This window comes from Caretta caretta, chromosome 17 (assembly GCF_965140235.1).
Source record: "Caretta caretta isolate rCarCar2 chromosome 17, rCarCar1.hap1, whole genome shotgun sequence".
Lineage (NCBI taxonomy): Eukaryota > Metazoa > Chordata > Testudines > Cheloniidae > Caretta > Caretta caretta.
The window spans coordinates 24,861,892-24,879,047 of record NC_134222.1 but is presented as its reverse complement, the minus strand read 5'-3'; the positions used below and the strand labels follow the sequence as shown (position 1 = coordinate 24,879,047).

Genomic DNA, 17,156 nt, shown 5'->3' with positions numbered 1-17,156 from the left:
GGTTCCAGCTCTGCCGTGGGATCACGAGCCATTCCCTGCACCTCCCTGTGCCACAGTTTGCCCATCATTACTGTGGGGATAGTGACACAGACCTACCCTGGGGAAGTACTTTGAGATCTACAGTTGGCAAGCCCAGAGTAGGTAGCAGCACGGGGTTGCTGTGCTCAGAGCCCTGTCATTTTGCTAATGGGACCCAGAAAAGCCACATGTGCCCCTGAGACTCATGGTGGAGGGCCGTGACACCCTTCAGGCCCAAGGGGGAGGGCTGTACACCCCTGAGGGCCCTGGCGGAGGGCTATTCACCCCTGAGGCAAGGGAGTACCTGGCTCTCCTCCCTGGGGCAGGAGTCTGGCCTGGCTCTAATTCCTATCCAGCTGGTGTAAGACTCCGGGGGGGAGGTCTCCAGGGGAGACGGGCCTGTCTGGGACCAACAGGCCCGTCTCCAGGGCCCTGATCTCTGGGCGGCTGAGCACGCTGTGCGGGGAAGGGCTCGGCTTTGGGATGCCGGCTGTTCCTGTAACACCCCACACAGCTCTGGGACAGCCCCAGAAAGGGGGAGGCCCATGGTTGTGTCAGTAACGGCTGCCCTGCAGCAGGATCTGTGCCAGCCCAGTGCTGCCTGGGATTCAAGCCAGCACCATTTCTCAGGCGGGGAAGAGGAGGCTGAGCTACAATGAACCTGATGGCTGCCATGGGGCTAGGAGAGCCCCAGCTGATACCCTCAGGCAGGATCTTCGCCCCAATCCCACCAACAGTTGCCCCCCTACGGAGCAGGGACAGGGCCCACCTTTGCCTGCCACCACCCTGCTCCTAGCTAGTCAGCCCTGGGGACATACTGGGGCACTGCTGCATGAACCTCCATTCCTTTGCACAGAGCCATATGCTTCTGTTGACAAGCCCTTGTGTGTGGACTCGGTGCTGGGAGGGCTGTTGTATTTAGACACAGCACTGGGGAGCGAACCCTCCGTCTTTCTACAGGGCAGCGCCAGGTAGTTCTTGGCCTCTGCTGAGTCTCCCAGACAGCACAAAACGGGGTGCGGTGTTTGGGATGTGGGAGCTGGAGTTCCACGGGGTATCCCAGGCCCACATCACTAAGCGCCTCAAAGGCAGGACCAGGACCCCCTTGCAGGGGAGACAGCAGAGGATGGGTTTGCTGTGCTGAGCAGGGAGCCCCGGGGTTGCCATGCTAGGCATGGAGTTCTGCCTGGGGTGGCCTAGTGCGACCTCTGTGTAAATCGGGGCACACGGCTTGCCTGCCTGCCCTGGGTGGGACCTCCAGCTGGGAGGGCACAGACGTCCTACCCGCTGCCTGCAGGAGCTGGCCCAGTCCCAGTGTGCACAGCTGCCCCTAGGCAAGGGCTGGTCTGAGGGGGCATTGTTCCCACATTGGAGAGGGGTGACGGGTGGCAGTCCTGCTCCCACCTCAGCCCAGCCCATGGCCGGGTGCTCTGTGTCAGTCTCTACCCAGCCAGGTCCTTCCGGGCCAGCTCGCCCAGCTAGGTTATGTTCTTCGGGCGTGGAAGTTGAAGGAGTCACTAGCAGCTGCCCAAATAAACATGCCCAGCAGATGGCATCGAGGGGCTGAGACGGAGCCTGCCCGCAGGCGGCTGCTCTCACTGCTGGGGAGCTTTATCAGGCTTTGGAGAAGTTCTCGTTTCCTTCCCAACACCCAGACCAGGCTCCCTACAGCTGCCCTCTCACCCACTCCAGCCAGAGACACGGAGACGTGTCCAGCTGGGACAAGCCTTCCTAGTGCTCTCTGCTCCAGCTGCTTCTGCCCCTGGGGGAGGAGACAACATCCTGCCTGCGCCATAGACAGCCCCAAGACATAGACATAGACTCCCAGCCCCATGTACACACAGGGCACTAGTGCCAGGGTTCACACTCACAGCCCCCATGTACACACAGGGCACTAGTGCCAGGGTTCACACTCACAGCCCCCATGTACACACAAGGCACTAGTGCCAGGATTCACACCCCCAGCCCCAGACACACATAGGGCACTAGTGCCAGGGTTCACATTCACAGACCAGATACACAAAGGGCACTAGTGTCATGGGTCACACTTATAGCCCCAGACACAGACAGAGCACTAGTGCCCGGGTTCACACTAGCAGTACTGGATGGGTGACAGAGTACAAGGCTGGGATCCATGAGTTATAGATGCCATCCCACCTGTGCCAATGACTTGCCAGGCAGCCTAGGGGCTTCCCCTCCTGTCTCAGGGAAGTTGCCCCACCTGTAATGTGAGGTAGCACTAGGTGCCCCTGATGGGATGGGAAGGTCACAGGGCAGCAAAGTGTTTTGAGAGCCTTGGGTGTCAGGCCCTGGAGAAGGCAAAGCCCAGTGGACCTCTGCTGCACTGCCAGGAGCTTGCATGCCCAGGCCCGCAGCCCTTGACCCGTGCAGCTAGCACAGAGCCGGCCTAATGTGGAGCACATTACACTGAGCCTCCGCAGGCTTTGGAATTGGTTCCAGATTCCAGACGAGCTGATCTCACTTTGCATGGAATTCAGAGCGATAACACGTTCCCGCAGCCAAAGGCACTCGTTCCAGCCCTCGCTCTCCTGTCTCCCCATCCGTCTGTCTGTCCCTCTCACTCCCCTGGCCTGGCCCTGCCCCGCTTTCCCGTCGCAGAGACTGCGTTATTGGCTAGGATGAATGACAGGGCTCTGACCTTTTCAAACAGGGATTAGAACCCTGGCTCCCGCTCCGCTCGCCTCCCGCTGGCTCGGAAAAACAAATCCCAGATAATTCCTTGTTTAAAAACAAACGCAAAGTGTCCATGCGGCCCCTCCCTGTCCTGCACTTCAGACCACCGCCAGCCTCAGCTGCTGCAAACATCTACCAGGGGGAGCTCCCCAGACTGGGGCGCAGCTGGGATGCCAGTGCTGCGAGGTTCCCCAGAGCAATGCCCTGTCTGCACCACAGACTCACTCCGAGAGCCAACTGCAGCCCTGCTGTAAATGGCAGAACTGCACTGATGTTTGCACCGGGCTGCAGCTTGGCCCTGTGAGCCATGGACTGCGATGTGCAGCCGGGGAGCCAAGGCCACAGGAAGGGACAGCATGGCAAGGGGAACTCACCTCCCACCCACCCCTTCCCTGGCTGCTGAGAGGAGTGGGGAAGCCGTGGTGGGAGCAGCTGGAGCAGCTTGTGTCTGACTGGGGGGCCCCGTGGGGCTTCCAGCCTCCCCACCAGTAAGCCGTCCAGCCCTGGCCCTGGAGAGCTGTCCAGAGGGCAGCCCCAGTCTGCTGCCCCTGCCTGTTGGGACAGAGAGGGGAAGGGGGGCAGACTCTCGAGGGGAAAGGGAGACACACCCCCTCAGCTCTTGGGGGAGCCCCTGTCCCCTGCCTCCAGGGCTCAGAGCTCGGGGCTCATTGCGGCCAAGTAGGTTATTGTGTCGGCGGGAGCTCTGTGCGCCAGGCAGTGGTTGTCTGGCGCGGCTGCCAGCGTGACACGGCACTGAGGGCATGTGACTGCCCCAGAGCCGGGGCAGCCGCAGGAGCCTCTGGGCTGCTGCTGGGAGGAATGGTCTCACACGGTGGCTGAAGCAGCTAGCTGCGCAGTGCCGGCTGGGCTGGGATGAGGACATTCCTCAGCAAGACTTGAGCGAGGGGCTCCATTTGCCCCTCCAGAGAGGTCAGAGGGGCCTTTGGCTCCCGGTAAATTCTTTGGTGCTGAGTCATCCCAGCCCAGCCTCCCCGCAGAGTCTGGGTTCCCAGAAAGAGCAGTCAGAAGGCCGGGTGTGAGGAGAGGAGCCGGCAGTCAGCGGGGGCACGACCTGGATGGCGCCCATTGGCAGGAGCTGGCCCAGCACTGGTGCCACTTAGTGCAGCACCTGGCATCACCGCACAGGGGACAGAAGCCTTCCTGGAGCCATGGCTGATGAATGTCTCTGCCCAGCCCGGGTAGGCTGGGGTGGGGGGTGTGAAGCCAGGCATCATTCCTCCTCGGTCTAGTTCTCCTTCGCCCCAGAGCCAGCTCCTGATTGGTGTCACTCCCCAGCACCAAGGGAAGGTCCCCTGTTAACTCAGGATTTGTCATCGAGACGGGCTTGTTCTGTGCAGACCTTCTCATGTTCGCTGCCTCAGCCATGCTTCTCAGCTGCTGGGCAAAGGGCTCCTAAGGATACTCTGGATCCTTTGGGCGGGCGCCATCCATCAGGCTTATATGTCTCTCATGGGGCCCTGCTACCTTCAGCGTTATCTCCCACTCAGCCCTCCTCACCAGCTGTTCACTGACTGGCTGTCACAGAGGTTTCCATCTCTCCTAGGCTCTGATCCCAACTTTTCCCGAGTCTGCCCTCCCCAGACAGGGCTGAGAGTGGAGCTGAGCTGAGTGAGGAGTGTGCCAACCTCCCCTGGATCTTGGCAAAGCTCACCGTGGCCTTGTGTGCTGCTGGAAGGGGGGGCTTGTCTTGCTTGGCAGGAGGGTTTTGGAATCCTACAGTCGAAAGAATATCAGGAGGTGACATCTGCTAATGGCAGACTCCCCCGTTCTGAGCTCGGTTAGCTTGGCCCATGGCTGGACAAGATGCACCTAGCTGGCTAGTTCATATCCCAGCCCATTTGTATTGACGGCAATAAGTCCCAGGCCTCAGCTTAGCACCAGCTCTTCACTGCACGCTCTGAAGAGTCCACGGGTCAGATCTCTCAGATCGCTGGTGCCAGATGTTGGCTGTCCTGCCCTTTTGTTGGAGCATGAGGGTACGTCCACACTGCACCTGGGGCAAGCCTCCCAGCCCTGGCAGACAGACGTGCTAGCAGGGCTCGAGCTAGCATGCTGGAAATAGTTGTGTGGGCATTGCAGCTCAGGTCTCAGGCCCACCCGAGCCCTGGGCCTGAGCTGGGTGGCTAGCCTGCATGTTGGCCACAGCCACGGTGTCCACACAGCTAGTTAGCGCACTAGCTCAGGCCCTGCCAGAGCCCTGCCCAGGCTGGGCGGCTGGCTGCCAACTGCAGAGTAGATAGCCCCTAGTGTCTCCTTCAGAGGCTCCAGCTGGCTTCAGGGGCTGCTGCTCACAGCCAGGCAGGTCTAGGATCTTGTGCTAAGGAGATTGCTGAGCCCCAGACTGCACAGCCCCTCCAGATGTGCAAGGCTGGCCCTGGGGGCCCTAACCTGTTGAGCTATAAAGCCAATGATCAGACACGAGGAACCAAATTCAGCCCTGGTGCAAGCGATTGCATTGAAACCAACAGAACTGCAACGGTCGCCCATGGGCATCCCCGACCCAGGGGGGCTCGTCAGGGGCAGCTCCACATGGTGCACTCCAGGGCTCCCGCAGACTTCTCGCCTTCCAGCCAGCACAGAGGCATTTGTTCTCTGCCCATTGGCGTGGGGCTGAGATTGCAGTGCCCCTCTTGGACCCCCCCCCAGCAAGGACTAGGCTATGAGGCTCTGATAAGATGGGTGGCACCATCTGGCAGGAATCAGAGGCCAGTCACTCGCTGCCATGTGGCTAAAGCTCCATTCAGGGCCCTTCTTCTGGCTTCTAGGAGACCTCTGCCATGCTGGTTCCTGCTGCCAGCTGCGGAGCAGGGCTCGCCAGTGCTGGGCATCGCGGAACTGCAGATGGCAAATTATTCACTGAAATCACTGGGGGAAAGTCATGCCCCTGGGGAACAATTCACGAGCAGGAAAAGAGTAGGGTGACCAGACGAAATGGACCAAATATCGGGACACATGGGGGAAGCAAAAACAAAAAAAACCGGCCGGAGCAGAGTTGCCGAAACAACAACAAAAAACCCACTGGGCGGCCAAAGACGCAATATCGGGATACATGGTGTCCTGACCGTGCATCGGTCGGGACACGGGACAAAGAACTAAAAATCGGGACAGTCCTGATTTTATCGGGACGTCTGGTCACCCTAGAAAAGAGGCAAAATTCAGATTATGAAAGGCTGGCCATATCTGAGAATAGCCATCATCAGGTGTGCAGCACAAGGGTGGGAGACACGTGGACTGAAAACGGGGCCATGCCTGCTGCACAGGTACAGGGAATAGGGCAGCTCCCGTACCCACACACAGCTGCTGTGCACTGGACTTATCTGCTGCACAAGAAGCAGAGCAGGGGCGAGCTCACAGCACCATTGTGGCCTCTGCCAGCAGGAGGCGCTGGAGGGAGTAGGAACAGCACTGGCTTTGAGAAGCTCCTCCAGGCGGCAGGGAATGGTGCAGAAGTCCTAGCTGCAGGGAGCACCAGCCTCGCCAGCAGGAGGTGCTGTAGAGAGTGGAGGAGCACTAGTTCCCAGCCTGCCCCAGCGGGAGGCGCTGGAGGGACTAATGCAGGAGTGCTGGCTGCGGGGCAGCTCCCAGGTTGGCCATCCCGGCGATGGTGCGCCCACGGTTTGGGCAGTGTAGGTGCCATTTCTGTAGGGCCCCAAATGAGGAGGGGGCCCAGATGGGGCAGAGTGCATTGCACAGAACAAAGGCCTCTCTGTCCGTCTCGCTGTGAGTGCCGAGACACAGAGCTTAGAGCACAGTGTCAGGAGCTGCAAGTCCCCAGAAGCCCCCCGCGGGTGGCCTTGGCTTCTCACAGCCTGACACTTGCCTCGGAGGTGCTCAGTGAGCATGTGACTGTCACAGCCTGAGGCTGCTCTGTGCTAATCGCCTTACTGCGGAGCTGGGCCGGGGCAGGCGCAGGCTTTGGGCCTGGCTCAGGCATGCTCGCATTATCCCCAGCGATGCAGCAGGCAGGTGGCGGGATGGGCCTGGGCAGTAAACGCCACGGGCGCGAGGCCCTGCGTTCCAGGCCTATGTGATCCAGCCCTGGGTTGGGAATCACTCTCCATGGTCCCTGCTGCCTGGCCTGCGGGACTCCTGCTCTTTGCAGCCCGTGAGCCTCTGTGGACAGGATTTGTCAGGGCAGAGCTGGGAGACGAAGCCAGCACCCTGCCTGGCCTGGGAGTGCTTGATGCTATGGCTCGCGCAGCCTGGGTTCTTCCAGTTCAAGCCTGTGGAGGGAGTGCAGTGTACAGCTGCCAACGGGCAGCAGGGCCCCACACAGAGTTGGGAAGAGAGCCCTGGCCTCTCCCACTTCCCCAGCACCACTTGCCCCACCGCCTACACGTGGCAGGGGAGAGGCACACCCCAGGTCTACAGGTGTGTCTCTGGGGGGGCCAGCCCTGTGGCCAAGGAGACCCCGTGGGCATGGGGGGAGGCGAGGGGAGTCTGGACAAACAGCAGTTCCCTGGCAGGGTCGGGCCCGCTGGAGGCAGGTCCCCTGCACCTCCCGCCTAGGCAAGCCCAGTCCCACCGTTGAGCCAGCGAGGGCACTGCCCGGGTTACCGGCTGCAAAGCGGCAGAATCTGAGCCTGCTGCAGCCAGCGGCACGGCCACACGGCTGGGCAGAAAGCTCTGCCCCGCCTGGGAAAGGCAGACGTGCCACAGGCCCCCAGGAGACAGTCTGCGCTGGCATGAGCCCCTCCACTGCTCGGCAGCCCCTCCACTAGGCAGCTCCTCCTGGGCACTCCCCTGCTCCACTCGGCAGCCGAGAACGTGCCGCCCGCAGCCCGCCCAGGCCAGCTGACAGGTCCCCCGTGGCACAGCCCCGGGCACACGAGCGCTCGCGCTCCCCCTCCCTGCTGCCCGCTCCCCCACAGACCTTCCTGGGCATGCCGGCCCCTCCCGCAGGCGCCACTCCCAGCCCCGCCCCACAGCTACGCTCGCCCTGCCCCACCCCACAGCCACTCCCAGCCCCGCCCCCTGCAGCCACTCCCAGCCCCGCCCCCCAAGCAGCCACTCCCAGCCCCGCCCCACAGCTAAGCTCGCCCTGCCCCACCCCACAGCCACTCCCAGCCCCGCCCCCCCGCAGCCACTCCCAGCCCCGCCCCACAGCTACACTCGCCCTGCCCCACCCGCCCCGCAGCCACTCCCAGCCCCGCCCCCCAAGCAGCCACTCCCAGCCCCGCCCCACAGCTACACTCGCCCTGCCCCACCCCACAGCCACTCCCAGCCCCGCCCCCTGCAGCCACTCCCAGCCCCGCCCCACAGCTACGTTCGCCCTGCCCCACCCCACAGCCACTCCCAGCCCCGCCTCCCCGCAGCCACTCTCAGCCCCACCCCACAGCTACACTCGCCCTGCCCCACCCCGCAGCCACTCCCAGCCCCGCCCCCTGCAGCCACTCCCAGCCCCGCCCCCCAAGCAGCCACTCCCAGCCCCGCCCCACAGCTACGCTCGCCCTGCCCCACCCCACAGCCACTCCCAGCCCCGCCCCCCCGCAGCCACTCTCAGCCCCACCCCACAGCTACGCTCGCCCTGCCCCACCCCACAGCCACTCCCAGCCCCGCCCCCCCGCAGACACTCCCAGCCCCGCCCCCCAAGCAGCCACTCCCAGCCCCGCCCCACAGCTACGCTCGCCCTGCCCCACCCCACAGCCACTCCCAGCCCCGCCCCCTGCAGCCACTCCCAGCCCCGCCCCCCAAGCAGCCACTCCCAGCCCCGCCCCACAGCTAAGCTCGCCCTGCCCCACCCCACAGCCACTCCCAGCCCCACCCCCCCGCAGCCACTCCCAGCCCCGCCCCACAGCTACGCTCGCCCTGCCCCACCCCACAGCCACTCCCAACCCCGCCCCACAGCTACGCTTGCCCTGCCCCACCCCGCAGCCACTCCCAGCCCCGCCCCACCCCACAGCCACTCCCAACCCCGCCCCACAGCTACGCTCGCCCTGCCCCACCCCGCAGCCACTCCCAGCCCTGCCCCCCCCGCAGCCACTCCCAGCCCCGCCCACAGCTACACTCGCCCTGCCCCACCCCACAGCCACTCCCAGCCCCGCCCCACAGCTACACTCGTCCTGCCCCACCCGCCCCGCAGCCACGCCCAGCCCTGCCCCACCCCACAGCCACTCCCAGCCCCGCCCCACAGCTACGCTCGCCCTGCCCCACCACGCAGCCACTCCTAGCCCCACCCAACAGCTACGCTCGCCCTGCCCCACCCGCCCCACAGCCACTCCCAGCTCTGCCCCACCCCACAGCCACTCCCAGCCCCGCCCCACCCCGCAGCCACTCCTAGCCCCACCCCACAGCTATGCCCCCCCTGCCCCACCCGCCCCGCAGCCACTCCCAGCTCTGCCCCACCCCACAGCCACTCCCAGCCCCGCCCCACCCCGCAGCCACTCCCAGCTCTGCCCCACCCGCCCCGCAGCCACTCCCAGCCCCGCCCCACCCCGCAGCCTCTCCCAGCCCTGCCCCTCCAGCTGCAATGTTCATTGTGAACTACAGGCTGCATTTTCATCCCTTTTGCCTTCGGGAGTGATGCACATGGGCTTTGTCACGACTACACACACACACACACCGAGTGATCCGCATGGGCTGTGTCACAGCTACACACACACACACACACACAGAGTGATCCGGATGGGCTGTGTCACATACCCACACAGTGATCCAGATGGGCTGTATCACACCTACACACAAACACAGTGTTCCATACTGGCTGTGTCACACATATACCCATATACACACAGGCTGTCACACACACACACACACTCACACAGAGTAATGCACTTGGGTGTTGTCTCACGCACACAAAGTGATACACAAAGACTGTCACACACACTGCGAATTATACACAGGGGCTTTGTTTCTCTTTCTTTCATACACCCGCACACTGAAGGTTGTATACATGGACTGTGCCATACATACACACTCATACAAACACACACACATAGAGTGCTCCAAACAGGTTGTGTCTCTCACATCCACACATCAAGGGTGTGTGAACAGGTTCTGTCACACCCACACCTGCAGTGAGAGTGCTACACAGGCACCTTGTCACACACACTCGCTGACAGTGATCCACACACATTGTGTCTCTGTCACACACAGCAAAACACACAGGCTGTGTCAGACACACACAGAATGAGACACGTGTATTGTGTCTCTCACATACACACTGAGGTGGCTACACACAGGCTGTGTCACACGCGCGGAGGTAGAGTGACACATGAGACACTGAGAGTGTGATACACATGGGTTGTGTCTCACACACACACACACAGAGTGAACCCCGGACTCTCACACTCACCCCACGCCTGCTCTCTGTATCTCAGTCCCCCACATTGACAGCCCGGCGGGCCCTGGTACCCTAGCTGGGGCTGGGATCTTGCCTTCTGGGATGCGCTAGGGAGGACGTTGCATGACCTGGTAGGAGCCCCTCAACCAGCACCTCTCCCCCCAGGAGAGCTGCTGTCCAGTGTCAGGCAGGGACCCCCAGGCGCAGCCCCGGCTGGGCTCCCAGCTCAACATGCTCCGACCCCTGCCCCAGGGAGAGCCCTAGTACCATGTCACACTTGGGCATGGCTAGTTGGGAGCATGCCTGCCCCAGTGGCGGGGAGCAGAAGGGACAGGCCAGGTTCTGCGAGGAGCTGTGGATGGGACCCACGGACGGCAGGGGGAAGTTGAGCCCAGGGGCAGCGCAGACACGGCAAAGTCTCCGATTGGCTTGGGGGCTTTGTTGAGCTGCTCCGTTCCCAAAGGGGGTTCGTGGCATTAGCAGCCTGCCTGCTGGGCATTCCCCTTCCCTTGGGGACACACGCCCCGTAACCAGCTGCCCGGGAGCCTTGTCCCAGCCAGGCAGCGCCTGAGGTCAGGTGTCCCAAGAGAGGTGGCCTGGCTTGGGGCTAAATGGCTGGCTCAGGCTGGGGAGAAGCAGCTGTTGCTTTCCTTACCTCCTTGCCGAGAAGCCGGGAGGATGGCGAGGAGGAGGAGGACTCCGGGAAGGAGGGATGCAGCCAGCTGCCTTGCCATCTCTTGAAGCAATGCCCCAGTCCTCTTGCAGCCAGTGTGTTTTATCCCAGAGCCGCTTAATTGTGGCTTCCAAGGCTGTGAGGGGCGAGGGGTGGGGGCTGGCCGAAGGGAGGGGAAGGGAGTTAGGGGAGAGGCACAGGACACTACGTCATTACAAAGGGCAAACACACAAGCTTCTCCAGGCTATTGGGCTTTTTTCCCTTTTTAATTTCTCTCTTGCTGCTTTCTCCAATTCTGGTGCGTCTCTGCCAAGAGAGCGGGGCAGCTGCCAAGAGAGCCTTCAGCGAGAGGAAGGGGGAGGGCTGGGCTGCCGAATGCTCCCTGCCCCCGCACCATAATGGCCAGGCCATACATCGCGCCTCTGGGGGCACGTGGGCATGGCAGGCCCCAGACCCAGCGCCTGGAGCCACTCCTGCCCACTCGCCCCTTGCAGCCAGGCAGGGCCATTGGCGAGCCCTGCACAGCCTCACCACCCTTGCCAGGCCCGGGTCGGAGCCCCTGCTGGGGGTGCCAGGCTTGTCAGGGGCACAAGTGGCTCGTGGGGGGCATGCGATATCCCCCCCTGGAGGCGGGGGAGGCTGGGGCAGCCAGGCAGCGAGGGGGGGATGGGGTGGCAGGAAGAGATTGAGCTCTCAGCCCCAGCAGGCCATGGTAGGGAGGGCAGGGGAAGGGAGGGATGAGAGGCCAGAGATCTTGGTGGATCTGCTTTGGGTTCCTGCTCCCAACGCCTGCTTCCCCTTCCCTATTGCTAATCCTGGTTATGCTGGACACCCTACACCTGAACCTGCGCTCGCCCTGCAGGGTACCAGGGCCCTGCTCATCCCAGGGCCAAGGGGAGCCCAGAGCCCAGGGTTTAACCCTGCACAACCAGGACCCTGCCTCCCCATGGGCCGCAGCAGGGCTCTGGTGGGCGGAGGGGGAGTCAGCTCTCCGGTCCGGGGGCCAGTCAGTGGGATCCCAGCAGTGCCATGTGGGAGTGGCTGTGGGGGAGGGGACTGGCAGGTTATGCGGCAGGGACCCCAGCAGCTCTATGTGGGGTGGAGGTGAATGCGGTGAGGACAGTTATGATGCTGTGAGAGTTCAGTGATGGGGGGGTCACAGCAGGCCCATGGGCTGGAGGGGGGATGCAGACTGGGGTGGGGGGAGTACAAAGATGGGGGGGGTCACAGCAGGCCCATGGGGCACAGAGGGGATGCAGACTGGGGGGTGAGAGTACAGTGATGGGGGGTCACAGCAGGCCCATGGGGCACAGGGGGGATGCAGACTGGCGAGGGGAGAGTACAGTGATGGGGGGTCACAGCAGGCTCATGGAGCACAGGGGGGATGCAGACTGGCGAGGGGAGAGTACAGTGATGGCGGGTCACAGCAGGCCCATGGGGCACAGGGGGGATGCAGACTGGCAAGGGGAGAGTACAGTGATGGGGGGTCATAGCAGGCCCATAGGGCACAGGGGGGATGCAGACTGGCGAGGGGAGAGTACAGTGATGGGGGATCACAGCAGACCCATGGGGCATAGGGGGGATGGAGACTGGCGAGGGGAGAGTACAGTGATGGGGGGTCACAGCAGGCCCATGGGCCGCAGGGGGAATGAAGACTGGCGAGGGGAGAGTACAGTGATGGGGGGTCACAGCAGGCCCATGGGGCACAGGGGGAACGAAGACTGGCGAGGGGAGAGTACAGTGATGGGGGGTCATAGCAGGCCCATGGGGCACAGGGGGGATGCAGACTGGCGAGGGGAGAGTACAGTGATGGGGGGTCATAGCAGGCCCATGGGGCACAGGGGGGATGCAGACTGGCGAGGGGAGAGTACAGTGATGGGGGGTCACAGCAGACCCATGGGCCGCAGGGGGAATGAAGACTGGCGAGGGGAGAGTACAGTGATGGGGGGTCACAGCAGACCCATGGGGCACAGGGGGAATGAAGACTGGCGAGGGGAAAGTACAGTGATGGGGGGTCACAGCAGGCCCATGGGGCACAGAGGGGATGCAGACTGGTGAGGGGAGAGTACAGTGATGGGGGTTCACAGCAGGCCCATGGGTCACAGGGGGGATGCAGACTTGGGGGGGGAGAGTACAGTGATGGGGGGTCACAGCAGGCCCATGGGGCACGGGGGGGATGCAGACCCAGGGGAGGTGAGGCTGCTGACCCTGGGATGCCGATGAATTTGCGGCTAGATGAGAGGCAGGTGAGGTGAGGCTGTGGGGTGACAGGGCCCCGTGGGGCAGGGGGAATGCAGGGCTTGGCGAGGGTGCGTGAGCAGGTGCGTGAGGCGGTGGAGAACAGGGAGCTGGTAGGCGGGGCGGTGGGGGGGTGAGCAATGTCCTGACGCTCCTTGGGTTTCTGTGTCAAGAGCAGATGTCTGAGGGGACAGATTCGGGAGTGAGCGGAGCTGGTTCCAGACTGCCATTTACCCAGCAGCCATTAGGGGGCATCCGTGAGGTGTTCAAAAGCCCAAGAACCAGCGTTTCCCAACAGAGGCTTCCAAAAGAGAAAGCAGAGTTTTATGATGAACATGAGCCCAGAGCGGCTGCCTCCTCCCTGCCAGAGCACCAAGCTCTGGGGAGCAGCCGGGGACACGCTTCCCCAGCCCCCTCCCCAGCGCAAGCTGTCCTGGGGCACAGGGTGCTTCCCTGCAGGAGATCTCCAGGAGGCCCCATGGGCATGAGAGCCAGCTTCTCTTCCGCCTCCCTCCTGGAAGGAAGAGCCCCTAGAGAGAGCATTTCAGGGCCTGGGGCTGGGTGGAGCAACTTTGTGTGTGTGTGTGTGTGGGGGGGGCAGATGGCACCCCGAAGCAAAGGCCCAGTGGGCAGCTTTTGTAACTGACAGAAGTTTGAAAAGGCTAAAACAAGGGAGGGTGGCCCCTGGCACACATGCTCCTACCTCTGCAGAGAGCCCAGGACTGTGATCTCCAGACAGTATGCTCCTCAGGGACCCTGAGCCACGAAGCATTCATTGCCACATGGGTGCGGTGGGGAAACCAGCTTGAGGCATGAGGCGGAGAAAGCATCCCAGCTACATGCCATGCAGGAACTAAGAAAGGGGCAGGGAACGTGCCCCCTCACTGGGAGAGGGAGGGGGTCAATGGGAGCTGCACACTCCACAGTCGGTAGCACAGGCAGGCAGCCTGATCGCCAGGTGCTGAGCCGCGGTGCCTCTTGCTGAACTTCAGCAAGAGCACTGGAAACCCACCGTCTTGGAACATCAAGCCATGGGCAACTGCCTCTTCCGTGTGAGCACATCACTCCTTGGCTGTGCACACGGAGCGCCTGCATCCTGCTGGCCTTTCTTGCTGCTCCAGGCACACCCACCTTTGCCACTCTTGTCACCGGGGCACACTGATCCCCTGACTGGAAAACAGCAGCTTCCTGAGCATCCTGGGCATGCACATGAGCAACAAGGTCACTTAGCTCCTTCTTCTCCCCTACAGGTGGAGCCAAGAATATGAAGCTTTTTGGGAGGGCTCCTGAACCTCTGACACCACTTCAAGAAGTGCTGCTCACGTCCTTGCTCAAGACAGTATCGCTGGGTGCTGAGTGTCTGGGTTGTTTCGCCTCCCTGTGCCTTCTAGGGAAGCTGCTGGTAGCTACAGCCACAGGAAATCTGGGGGACAGTTTGCAATATTGGGCAGGGGATGTCTGTAGGAACTTGCTAAGCCAATGAATGCAAACAGCAGGCAAACACAAACAAGCGGGGCAGTGTCTCGCTGTGGGTGGAAGGGTTTTCAGTCAAATGGACTTTTTATTTCACCTGCTCTTGCTTTCCCTTTGCAAATCCTCACCCACCATGTGCAGAACCCCTGGTAGGGTGTGTAAGGATATGGGTGTGGCCACAGAGCGAAAAGGGCATCTTCCATGTTGGGCAGCGGGCAGGGGCAGAGCACATTGTGGCTGACTGGAGCACGCTGCAGGCTGTCCGTGCTGTGCTATGGAATGTTTAAACAAACGGACTGTAGCTGTTAAACACAAGCGCTCCTTGCCTTTGTGAGAAGAACACCACATGATGCAGGGAGCGGATGGATTTGAGCGTAATCAAGAAGAATTTTCACAGCAATTCCAGACGCCTGAACTGCATGTACCCAGCCAGCAAGGATGGATGGTCTGAAACCACCATGAGAATGAAGGTTGGGAGCAATGTGGAAGGGGTCTGGAAGCATTTCAAACAGAGGTTCGTGGTGTTTATGTCTGCAATGTATGCAGACACGCTGAGCATGCCAGGAAAGTGGCTTTACTATTAACCATAGCAGGTACAGCCAGAGATTTATAATAGCTTCCAGCTCTCACCTGTGGACAGCATGGATTTTGACAAAGTCCTAGCACAGTTCAAAGCATATTGTATACTTAGGAAAAGGGAAACCTATGAAAGATTCCCTCTCCTCACAGAGTACCAAAGGCACAAGGGATGGAGGAATGAGGTACAGACGTGAAGCTAGGATGCCAATATTGCAGTTTGCGCCTTAAGCGATTCCCTGTTCAGGGACAGCCTGGTGGGGCGCTGTAGTGAGCAGTCGCTCAGAGCCTGTGAGCATCTGACTTTAGAAAAAGCTGCACAAACCGGTACAGCAATGCAGCCGGCAGAACTGCAGAGGCAGGCGGTGTGGGAGGGGGAGAGCTAGAAAACCACACATAAGGGTATCAGGCAGGAGAATGGGAAGGATGAGCATGGGATGAACACATAGGAGCAAATCAGGCAGGGCAGAGAAAGAGAGCCCAAATCTGCCACAGACAGACAGCCCAGATGCCTGTGTGGGAGGTGTGGACATGAACATGGGTACAGAGATTGTCAAGTGTTGGGCAAAAGTGCAGAGTCTGCCTGAAGGACAACCAGTCCGTACAGCAATGCAGCAAACAAGACCTGTACACACAATGAAGGACTCCAGTGATGAGGCATGAGCATTAATTCCATGCAGCAACTGATACTGGCAGACAAAAGTTGGCCCATTTCACGGAATGGCCTGCACATTACATACAGGTTGGACACAGGAGCTGAAATCGATGGTAATCCCACAATTGTGGTGCAATCTGCCAAACAGACTTTCACTGACGTAGCAAACCCATGTCCTGAAAACATACAGTGGGCTGCCTGTGTCAGCAGTGGGAAGATATTGCCATATAACAACAGAGAAGTAAACAACACCTTTACCCAGATTACAGGGGACAGAACACCTATCTTAGGTGGGAGGGGTCATGCGATTGATTGGGGTGAGACACAAGTTGTTTACTAAAAAGAAAAGGAGGACTTGTGGCACCTTAGAGACTAACAAATTTATTTGAGCATAAGCTTTCGTGAGGTACAGCTCACTTCATCGGATGCATTTGATGAAGTGAGCTGTAGCTCACGAAAGCTTATGCTCAGATAAATTTGTTAGTCTCTAAGGTGCCACAAGTCCTCCTTTTCTTTCTGTGAATACAGACTAACACAGCTGCTACTCTGAAACAAGTTGTTTACTGTAGACCAATTCTTGACTCAGAATGTCACAACATTAGTGAAGAAATGTGAAGGTATGGTTCCAAAGATTTGGAATGATAAAAAGGCATCGAAAGGGAAGATGCACCACCACCTGTCCTACATGCAGCCAGGAATGTGGTGTGGCCCTGAGAAACACATTTCAGAAAGGACTTCAATGCGTCATCTCAATGGACACGATGGAAGAAGTGGAGTAGCCAAGAAGATGGGCGTATTCCCTGGCGATGGTGGAGAAGGAATTGGGAGCACTGGGCTTGTGTTTAGACCCCAGAGAATTGAAAGTAAGCACAAGGAAGGAGCATTATCACTCCCTAACCAGACATGAAATCCTAGGGAACATTGAAGGTGACGTATTTTTCACGATTTTCAATGCATGCAGTAGGTCTTGGCAAAGTCTTCTGACTCAAGAGTTCATGATTTTGCCCATTTAACACACCTTTGGGTAGGCACTGTTTCCAACATCACCCGTTTGGAATTTGTTGTGCATCCCAAAGTATTCCAGTGGACTATTCAGCAGCCCCCGGATGGTGCTGATGGAGTCAGGGTGTCAATAGATGATATTTCATATGGGGCGCCATGGAACATGAACACAGTGATAGGCTTGAACAAGTCCTGCAGGTTGCTGGGGACAATGGCCTGAAAGTGAACAAAGCAAAATTCCAATTCCAGAAAAAGGAACTCTTGTGTTCAGGGGAAACTCTAGCAGAAAGTGGTGTCAGGCCAGATCCTACAAAGCATACAAGTTGCCCTATGAATGCCAGGCCCAGACAAAAGAAGGGTCTACAGAGGATCCGGGGTGTGGTGAATCTACTGGGAAATTCGTTGACCATCTGACTGCTAAAGCATACAAGAAGGATACTGCTCCAGGGTGTGGCACGGAAGTGGACTGAAGAACATGAGTCTGAATGCAAAACACTGAAAAGATTATTCACCAGTGCACCTAC

The 17,156-nt window shown here is 60.1% G+C and overlaps 1 protein-coding gene across 6 annotated transcripts in view; it reads right to left on the bottom strand.

The window, feature by feature from the left end:
* Positions 1-10,980, bottom strand: part of ELN (elastin) — a 96,751-nt gene extending 85,771 nt beyond the window's left edge. For 2 of the 6 annotated variants that reach the window (XM_048823886.2, XM_048823887.2), the window contains exon 1: positions 10,671-10,979. In XM_048823886.2, the coding sequence (XP_048679843.1) occupies positions 10,671-10,749 (79 nt within the window). In that variant the 5' untranslated portion in view covers positions 10,750-10,979. Of the gene's footprint in view, positions 1-10,670 lie in introns of all 6 variants that reach the window. The other 4 variants (XM_048823883.2, XM_048823885.2, XM_048823897.2 and 1 more) reach the window with 3 other exon arrangements.
* Between the last annotated feature and the right edge of the window lie 6,176 nt (positions 10,981-17,156).